General features: G+C 43.7%; 1 protein-coding gene across 1 annotated transcript in view; it reads left to right on the top strand.

The window, feature by feature from the left end:
- Window positions 1–238: 238 nt before the first annotated feature.
- The window catches only part of PLCXD3 (phosphatidylinositol specific phospholipase C X domain containing 3), a 194,610-nt gene continuing 184,381 nt past the window's right edge, over window positions 239–10,467 (top strand). The window contains exon 1 of the mRNA XM_055422122.2: window positions 239–508. Coding sequence (XP_055278097.1) covers window positions 406–508 — 103 coding nt within the window. The 5' untranslated portion in view covers window positions 239–405. The remainder of the gene's footprint in view (window positions 509–10,467) is intronic.

Below are 10,467 nucleotides of genomic sequence, written 5' to 3'. Positions count from 1 at the left end.
AGGGCCGAACAAGATCGTGGGCAAAACAGCTGTGTGAACCAAGTTTAAAAAAACCATAATAAATAATAAGAAGCCAAGGAATGCTGTAGAAATGGCGAGAAAAGAGAGAGACGCATAGGAGGGATAAGACGGGAGGAGGGAGTCGGGGAGGGAGCGGAGAGAGCAGAAAGCTGAGTGCGGACGTCAGGAACAAAAGCTCCAGCGGAGTCTGGCGGAGGCACTAAGGGAGCATGGGGTGTTTTGAATAATTATTAAAATTAGCATGTGTCTGCGCCATCCTGTGGGTGTGGCGCACAGCGGAGTGTAAACTCTAGCGGGGCTGGGAGCAAACATTGGATTAGCGGCAGCAGCCTGCCAGCCTGCGCGAGGAGTGTGAGGACCAGCGCGCGGCACCCCGACCGCACGATGGCCTCGTCTCAAGGGAAGAACGAGCTGAAATTCGCCGACTGGATGGCAACTCTGCCGGAGAGCATCCACAGCATCCCCCTCACCAATTTAGCCATCCCAGGTAGGCGCTCAGAGGCTGCCGCCGGGGCGCTCGGCGTCCGCTCCCCCTGCCCCGCCCTGCTTTATCTGCCACTGAGTGGTAACTTGCCAAGATGCCCGCGGGAGGCAAACTCGTCTCCACGGGCGGGTCTCGGGCCAGGCGAGTGCGCGCCCGGGCGCCTCCGGCCTCCCAGCGCTCTCCCAAAGCCCTGGGGAGCGTGGCGCGGGGAGTCAAGGTGACTGCTTTTCCGTGGGTTTTTGAAGCAGGTTGTGTTGAGAGGGCTGGGGCAGGGGAAAGGCTTGGCTCGAGGGTGGCGCCTCGTACCCCACTGCCCCCCTACAGTTTTTTCCCCCCGGAGACTTGGGTCTGGGGACGATTTCTGGGGCTGTGGGATGGTGGTGGTCGGCGAGCGCGAGCCGCTGTCCTAAGGGCTCGGCTCTGGCCCGTGGACCTCCGACTCCATCTCTGTCACGGAATCAAGAGAATTGGGTGGATTTCTCGGTTAGAAGCTACTCGAGTCATTAATATTCGTCCCTAGTCTCCTTTCAAGAGACAAAGCGCTTCCCGAAGAGTGATGAAAGTTCAGGGACCGCCGGCGGCTTTATCGATGCCCTTGACCTGGAGCTGAAGCGGGGACAGGAATGTAGGGAGCCGTTTCCTGATCTGCGTGGACCTAGAGGGCCCGGCCGGGTGGTCAGCATCTGGACTGTGGTCCCAGGGCGGTGAGCAGCGTCCAGCGCGCGGGCCAGGAAAGCAAACCCTCGTGGACCGTGCATTTGTTGCTCGGGACAGAAGCCGGGCAGGGGAACCTGTGTAAACTGCGGCGGAGGGGTGGGCTTCACCGGCAAATCTTAGGAAAAAGATGATTGCGCTGGTGTCCAGAGAGGCTAGAAAGAAGGAAGCCTGGACAAAGCGAGGAAGAGACTGGAAGGGTCAGACGCTTCAGCGTGAAGCGCGCGACTTGGACCAGAGGACTGGGCAGTTTTCTGGGGGCGGGAGCGCAGCAGACCCTAGTTCGGGTGTGCAGGGGCAGGGTGGTTTCAGCACGGTATACCACGGTGACAGCAGGGTTCATAGCCATACTTCGTTGACTTTTCGCTTGGGCTGAGAGTGCAGATTATCTCCCTGACCCGCCTGACCCTTCCAGGATTCAGCTAGAGGGCAAAATACCGACAGGTTGTTCGTCCCTTGCCTTGAATTATGCCGGGTTATCAAGTTCAACCTTCTGGTCTCCCTTCTCTGATCTTACCCATCCGGCGCCCTCTCTCAGCCACTGGGGGAAATCATGCTTTAAAAAAAAAAAAAAAATTTTTTTTTTTTTTTTTAAGGGAAAGATGGGTTTTCTTGAAAATATCTAACCAGTAGCACTGGAATTGATCAGTAAGTGAAATCAGTGGTTATTAGTCAAATAGATGTTTGGCAATTATGACAGACACAGGCTCTGAGCACCAGCCCTGGAAGGGAAGGGTTTCTCTCCTCTTGCCCTTCTTCAGAAGGGAATTTCCCAAGAGCCCAGGTGTCTCTAAGGAAAAGAACAAGCCAGCTTCTCCACTCTGCATTTACCCTCCTCCTGGGTGAGCCTAGGGATTGCTCTTTTGAAGGAGACAATAGAAACTACAGAACTTTGTTGGCAAAATTCCACTGTCACTTCCACAGGCATTGCTATCCCCCCTTTCTTCCTTTTTATTTGGTCTTTAGACAGGTATTTTCACATGGTCTCACCTGAGCATTTATGGAGGCCTAAAAGGTAAGAAGGGCAAGGAGTCTGATGCCAGTTTCCTGACAGGTGACTCTCCAGAGACACAGGGAGGTTAAAAGTGCAAGCTCACATTGCAAGTTCTGAGGCTTGGCATGATATCATGTCTGAATCTAACATACATTTTATAATACTTCACTTTTCAAAGCCCTAACATATAACCCGGGAGAAGGCAATGGCAAGCCACTCCAATACTCTTGCCTGGAAAATCCCATGGATGGAGGAGCCTGGTGGGCTGCAGTCCTTGGGGTCGCTAGCGGTCGGACACGACTGAGCGACTTCACTTTCACTTTTCACTTTCACACATTGGAGAAGGAAATGGCAACCCACTCCAGTGTTCTTGCCTGGAGAATCCCAGGGATGGGGGAGCCTGGTGGGCTACCATCTGTGGGGTCACACAGAGTCGGATACAACTGAAGTGACTTAGAAGCAGCAGCAGCAACATATAACCCAGATAACATAATCCTTCTCCTTACCTTGTGAAGCAGGTGATGCTGATAAATATTAACTCCATTTCACAGATACGAAAGTTGCATCTCAGTGAAGGGAAATGACCTGCTATCAGTTCAGTGATATGATCTTTAAATATGGTCCTTAGAAAAACTAGCTAGGAATTTTGGAGGGAAATGCTTTGCAGTTTGGATCTGGATGATTCGGCAGCAACAAGTACTAATCAGGCTGAAAGGACAAGGAAATAAGGCATTGACAGGAGCGGGAGGAATTTTCTTTTCTTTCCCACAGGACAAGGTGGAAACCTGTATTCAGAGGCTTCGAGATTCTGATAGTTCTACAGTAGAGACACAATGATGATAGCACTCGACACAGTGGGAATTTCCATTACTTGCCTAACTCCTCTTAGTTTTATACTCAAAGTGGATCCCCTGCAAAGCTTTCCATTCTCATCCTCAATAATTCTGAGATAAAAACCCTATTTCGCCCATCGGCATCCCTCAATTCCCCCATGATTTTTTAATGTAGGTTTGGCAGATCTACACAGGTTTAAAAATGGGTTTGGTACCTTTCTGCATTACTCAAACTGTGAGAATTTTTGGAGGAAAAAGAGATGTTCAAACTTCGATAGTCAGGGAAGACTAATTGGAGAATATTAAACGCTAATGGAATAATTGCCTTAAAATCATGCTAATAGCTTCCTGGCTGCTACATGTTTACTTGGCCAGTTGCTACAGCTTGAATTAAGTAATTATCTCCACCATTTAAAACCACTCCTGATGTACCACCCAAGGGTTTCTGTAGAAGGGAACGGCTGCTTAGTCATGCTCTAAGCTTCAGGTTTGCTTAGGTGGAGCAACTGGAGAGTGAAGAGCTGTGTAATTATGAAGCCATCCTCTTGGGTCAGCTGACCTGCATTACCCAGAGCTAGTGCAAAGAACCATCTGCAGTTGTGTGATATTCCCCCCAGGTGTGCAGTTCTGGCATCTTTAAACTGTTTCTCAAGATGTCTGTATATTGAATGCTTTCATAACTGAATTTCTGTGTCTGTTTTGCATTTAAATGGCATCATGATTTGGTATTGACTGGCCCAAAGAATTAAGTTAGTAATTGGTATTAGTAGTTTTACTTTCACTTTATTTTTCAGAGGAATGGTACTGTCGGAACACCCTGTCAGTCACTCAGATTTCAGTCTCATTTGTCTTTTCTATCTCTGATGACACCAAGCTGAGTTTTCATTCATACATGCTTGCTTAACAGTATTCTGGCATTTTGGACTATGAATGACGCATCTTCTTACCATAAACAGGTGAGAGAGGGTAAACAGGGATGGAAGCTGGGAGACAAAGTGTCAAGTTCAGGTGAAGGTGAGTCTGATGAATTTCTGGCATCTTCAAAGCCGAGTTTTAACTTTTATAATCATGGTGCTGCCAGAACCATTGTAAAAAGATCCATCATGGGAGCAAGCAAGCTGTTGCTTAATCTGGGTAAGTTGCTGGTGATCTGGATCTATGACAAGGAGTCATTCTGTCTGAAATCTAAAAAATCAGGAAGGGTTTTTATTTTAATGGGAAGGGTCTGTTACGCATTTGCTGATAGGTGATGAAAGTCTTCGTCACATAATACAGTAAGTTGACCATGTAATACTGAAAGACTGGCTAGTGTTGTGGGACTAGAGCCTCAGAAGGAGTGTATGTTTCCTTGGTGTCAGAGTTGTTTACTGAGTTGACCACCAGTTGGCCTGTGAGCGGGACCTGGGCAGTCAGTTTGCTTACCCTCTCCCCTGTCCTTGAAATGCACTTTTGGCCCATCATTTCCACAGTGGGAGCCTTTTTCAAGGAAGCAGCCTTGAGAGAGCAATGTGTTATTGAGACCATCTGGACAGTGTACGTGGCTGAACCTTGTTAAGGCCTCTGTATAAACTTTTAAATAGGCACAGAGATCCATTTATCTTGCAGCTACTTCCAAACAAACTTCCTACGTAAGTTTCCTGATTATGACACTTACCTACCAATCTGGAAGTCATCTGCCTTTCTTTGGTCTCTCCTTGCCAGTTTTCAAACCAAAACTTGAACAGCAACTGTTGACTGTACTTTACATAAGGAACACAGAAATGCCTTAGAAATCAATGTTCTTGCAGACTTTGTACACTCTTCCAGGAAATGCTAACACCAATAAAAAAGGACAATGTTACTTAAGGAAAAGAGATGTGTTTAAAATAGCTCGGAATTCTGTGATCCTGTGTTGGCTTTTATTAGTTTTTAATTTCTTTCCTCACAGTGATCTCTTCTTGTTGTTCCTAGAGTCAACTGTTTTCCTTTTCCTTGTCATTTACTATTTCTGTTTTGATTAAGATGGGATAAGATTGTCAGGGCAAATCTGGAACTGGGTCTAATTGTACAAGTTTCTTTTAGGAAGCAGGGCATTTCCCCCCATCATTTTAGTCCTTATAGTGATATGGTAGTTAATCTTATTCAAAGCAATCAAAAAGCAACAAAATTGTTTAAAATGACCAGCTTTCTTGTGCTGCTTGTTCAATTCCCAGTTTTGTTTTTGATTTTGCTAAAAAGAAAAAACAAATATCAGAACATAATTTTTTACACTTTTGAAAATTTTTAATTGGAGCATAATTGCTTTACAATATTGTGTTAGTTTCTGCCACACATCAACATGAATCAGGCATAGGTTTACATATGTCTTCCTCTTCTTGACCCTTCCTCCCACCTCCCGTCCCATCTTACCTCTCCTAGGTTGTCACAGAGTATCAGGTTTGAGCTCCCTGTATCATACAGCAAGTTCCCATTGGCTATAAATTTTACACACGGTAATGTATATGTTTCAGTGTTGCTCTTTCAATTCCTCCTTCCCTCTCCTTCTTCCATTGTGTCCACAAGTCTGTTCTCTATGTTTGCGTCTCTGTTGATGCCCTGCGAAAAGGTTCATCTGTACCATCTTTCTAGATTCGATATGTATATGTTAATATGTTTGTTTTTCTGACTTGCTTCACTCTGTATAATAGGCTCTAGGTTCATCCACCTTATTAGAACTAACTCAAATGCATTGCTTAATTTATCCTATTGGGGCTCTTCCTTGTTGAATTGAACTGAATCACCAACTATTACTAATTAATATAAAGTGATACTTGTGTCATTTTACAGTTTACAAAGTGTTTTCTCATGAACACACATGATTTTCACATGTTCTATCAATAATCTCCTCAGGCCTTGCTACTCACAGTTGATCCAGGGACCAGCAGCATCAGCGAACATGGGTGCTTGGTAGAAATACAGCATCTCAGACCCCAGTCCTCAGACTGATTTAATCCCAAGCTGTATGTTAACAAGATCCCCAGGTCATCTTTAAATCTGCACACACATTTAAAGTTTGAGAAACACTGCTTAGGGAATCTCTAAGGGAAACCTTTATGTAAGTGGCAGAGCCAAATTTAAATATACTTGTTTGATTGAGCTCTTTCTAACAGACCATGAAGTCTATATGTGAATGTTCAAATTTACATTTAGGCTTAGAGCCAGAGGCCCATATCTGACTCAAGGCTAATGGCCCAGGTTAGGAACATTTCTGATAACTGACATTACAGTTCATCATGCACCTTGAACAATAAAAATGATTTAATTGCTATTTGAGTGTTCAAATTGGGTCACTGTGATAAATGTAAAACCTTCCTCCTCATTTCCTTAAAGTCCTGATGCTCTTTGATACCAGCCATCAACAGCACTTAAATTCAGTCCATCTGGCGATGCTAGTGGTCACTAATGACAATTTAGGAGACACTCTGTATTGGTTCTTTGTCCATTTGGTATCATTTTTGTTGTGTCATAGGACCAGCTATTTCTGTTGTATTTATAGGCCACAGGTTTGTTCACCTTATCTATAAGCTTCCTTGGTGGCTCAGACAGTAAAGAATCTGGCTGCAAAGTGGGAGACCTGGGTTTGATCCCTGAGTTGGGAAGATCTCCTGGAGGAGGGCATAGCAACCCACTTCAGTATTCTTGCCTGGAGAATCCCTTGGATAGAGGAGCCTGGTGGGCTACAGTCCATGGAGTCGCAAGGAGTTGGACATGACTGAGTGACTAAGCACAACACAACACAAATTTCAAGCCCCTTTGAAGTAATAGTGGCATCATAAATGCAAACTGTAGTAATGATCAGCAGCAGACAGCCATCAAACACAAAGGTAAATGGTGAATTGTTTTATAATAGGAAGAAAATGATCAGTCTTTGTATTTGTAAACCATACCTCATTTATTTAAATCATGACTTATGTGGATTTGAAACATGCATAACTCACTTGATTTTAATTATTTATTATAATTAAAATTATAATTAAAATTATAATTATAATTTAGCATAATCCAGGCTCTGAAAGAATTGAATTTTAAAAAAGAAACTTCAGCTGGCTAAAATAGATACATTTATATGTTACAGCTCACACACTTTACTCATATGAAGATTTCTCATATCCTTCAGTTCAGTCGCTCAGTCGTGTCCGACTCTTTGCGACCCCATGAATCACAGCACGCCAGGCCTCCCTGTCCATCACCAACTCCCGGAGTTCACTCAAACTCGTGTCCATCGAGTTGGTGATGCCAAACAGCCATCTCATTCTCCGTCGTCCCCTTCTCCTCCCGCCCCCAATCCCTCCCAGCATCAGAGTCTTTTCCAGTGAGTCAACTCTTCACATGAGGTAGCCAAAGTATTGGAGTTTCAGCTTTAGCATCAGTCCTTCCAATGAACACCCAGGATTGATCTCCTTTAGAATGAACTGGTTGGATCCTTATGTAGAGTTTATTTTCTCCTGTGTAATTCTAACCCTGCCTAATCAAAATAGAAAGAGTAAGTTACAAAGAGCTTGAAGAGTAAAGCTGTTGAGTGACATATATTGGCTATAAAAATAGGCAATATTTTTGAGGGAAGACTAATAAATAAGGATATAGGTATCCTTACATAAAAGGTAATGTTCCCTAAACTCTGAAAGTCCCAAAGTAAAATCAGAGTCATGTTAATTGTCAGTTTTGATCCCTTTAAAGTACCTCCTTCATGGACTTCCAAATAGTTCTAGAAATCTCTGGACAAATTCTTAAATAAGTTTTTATAAACCAGTTTTGTGGGCTATCACACACTGCAATTTTCTTTCTTTCCTGTTCTGGGGAGGTTATGGGGAGTTGTCATTTTTGCTGCTTTGACATGTAGAGGAACTGTACTTCTGTAGTTTTATACTCAGAACACCACTGCTGTTGGCAGTCCCACCAGAGCCTGTGCTGTGTCTGCAAAGGCCCAGCATTGAGGATGTTAATGTGTAAAAAGGGCCTTGGATAGGATTCCACTGTGGTCAAAGGCTCCCAGAGCTGGGTCCCCTGCTGTAGAAAGTGTGGATGCCAGTCCTACTGCTGGCTTTGTCTGCCATCAACACTGAAACCATGAGTGCCAATGCTGCTAGATCCTATCAGTCCTTTTGCTTTGCATGGATGCCAGCAAAAGAGTTCTTTGACTGACGTTGATTCTTTTGGTGCTGCCACCTTGCCCTAGGACTTAGGAATGAGTTTATGAGGGCCAGGCAGAGGACAATATGTAGGACAGATTTATTCTGTACTCTGCATCACTCTCAGTGTTAATTTGCTCTCTGCATGCACATGTACATGTGCGTGTATGTGTGTGTTTATCAACTTTCTGTTAGGATAACTTCTTTTCTGAGAATCTTCTGAATAGATCCTGTCAGTAGGCCTATGGGGCTACCCAATTAATCATTCCTCCAGGCAGATCCAGGGTAACAACACAGCTGGATCCATACTGTCCCCAGTGAGCAGCCTGGGACAGTGTAAATAGACCCAAATCATCTGATAGACCTAAAGTAATTACTAACACCTCCATTGCTTTGAAGCACATAAATAAAGTAATCGATGCACTCTGAACCTTCAAGAGAAGGTTAAGTCTCAAACATACATAGGCATGCATTTTAATTATCTTTGGTTAAAGGGATCAGCTCTGTTAATATGGATATTTTACCTATTAATGTTACCACCAATGAGATTTACCCATAACTATTGCCCATGGACACTCAAGGAACTTCTGGGTACAATCATGTAATTTATTATCCTCAAGAAGCTTATAGATTCTATTACCTGTCTCTCAAGGGTTAGGATCAGCCTCAGAAGATCGGGGACCAGGAAAATATGTAAGTCATATACTCTAAAAGGCAAGAAAATGTGAGAGAGAAATTTACCATGGTTCAGATGAAATTCGGCAACCAGACACTTTCTAGAGCACCATATGCTTTTATTATGCTCTGTTAAGAGAGGAAGATGGGTCAGGAAGAGAGGCAGAAGGAGATAGTTAAACATCCTTGAGAAACTGCCAGGATTAGTCACCTCCGGAGATCAGGTACTGAAACAGATGGCCCACTGCTTTGTTAGATGTGCTATTGTTTTGTGTCTGCTTTTCATTATGGATCCTGGGAGTGGACAACTCTTAGACCACTCCATTTTTAATGTCAGCTAATTTTATGTTTCACATAGAATAATTCTTCTTTTGCATTAATTTTTATGGAGCAGTCATGTTTTTCCTTGGTCAACATTGTAAATGATGGTTGTGTTCCTTGATTCACTTGGAGAATTTTTATTTCATGAAGGAATGTGGACTCCAGTGAATGAATGACAGTCTTAGTTGCCTGGGAGGCTTTCCTGTAGGTCTCCTTTGGCTTGTTGGCTGGTGCAGAGGAAGATGTACTTGAAGGAGTCCTCATGGGCAAATGGGAACCTATCTCAATGCACAGCTCTGACTATATTCCTTGTTCCATGTGGAGGAGGAGGAAGATGAGGAGAAGCACGACTTAGGCTGCCTTAGTACAGAATTCATCCTAAGCACCCACCTGCTACGGCCTGCCCTGGGCTTTTCTGAGAGAAAAAAATTGGTCAAGGGGTTGTAAAGATTCTGCTTTGCGAGTTGCTAGGAGGGAAGGCTACGTAACTGTCACCTCTCGTGTTCTCGTTTCTGTTTGCGTCAGTTCAAGTTCCTTGGGTCCAGCATTAGAGTTTCACTCTTGAAAATGTCCTTAATTCTCTTGTCTTACTCTTTTCTGCTCTGCTTCCTTGGAAAAAAGTCCAACTTAGTCTAACATTTTTCTTTTTTTAAAATCTATTCCAATCCCAGAAAACTTCAATGGTGAAATATTACTGAAATACACAGCCTGGATGGTTCCACTAACCAGAAATTTCTCACCATGAATCTTACACATCAATAGTAAATTCAGTTTTCTACTCTCTGATATAATAACTTCATGCCTCTTCTTACTTCTCAAATCAGAATCTCCTTCCCACCCCACTCTAAACTTATGACTTCACCTCTTATTTTACAGGAAAAGAAATAGATGCAGACATGAACTTTTTGTTTCCCACCATTAACCCATCAACCTACTTGCATCTATTTCTGCATATCCTGCATTTTCTTTAGGTAAGAAGTCATGGACCTTTTTCTGCCTGAATTCAGCTTCTCTACTTGTGGTCTGGATCCCCTTCACTCAGATCTCCTAAGTTTTACCCCCAGTTTATTCCCTCCCCTGCATAATTATTTTTCTCTACCACTGCTGGATCATTCCAGTCACCACACAATCATGCTTTATTACCCTTCTTAGTGAAATAAAAATCTCCCTTGACTCCACATCTGTGCCTCTCTCCATTGTGCTATTTCTCTGGTATTTGTGAAAGCATTACCTCTGTCGTCAGGTTGTTATTTCCTTTCCTTGCCTACCCCATTTTAA

This window comes from Moschus berezovskii, chromosome 18 (assembly GCF_049115385.1).
Source record: "Moschus berezovskii isolate FMDL1 chromosome 18, NW_MosBer_1.0, whole genome shotgun sequence".
In the NCBI taxonomy this organism is placed as follows: Eukaryota; Metazoa; Chordata; class Mammalia; order Artiodactyla; family Moschidae; genus Moschus; species Moschus berezovskii.
The sequence above is the reverse complement of the archived record's forward strand: the minus strand, read 5'-3'. Positions and strand labels throughout refer to the sequence as shown.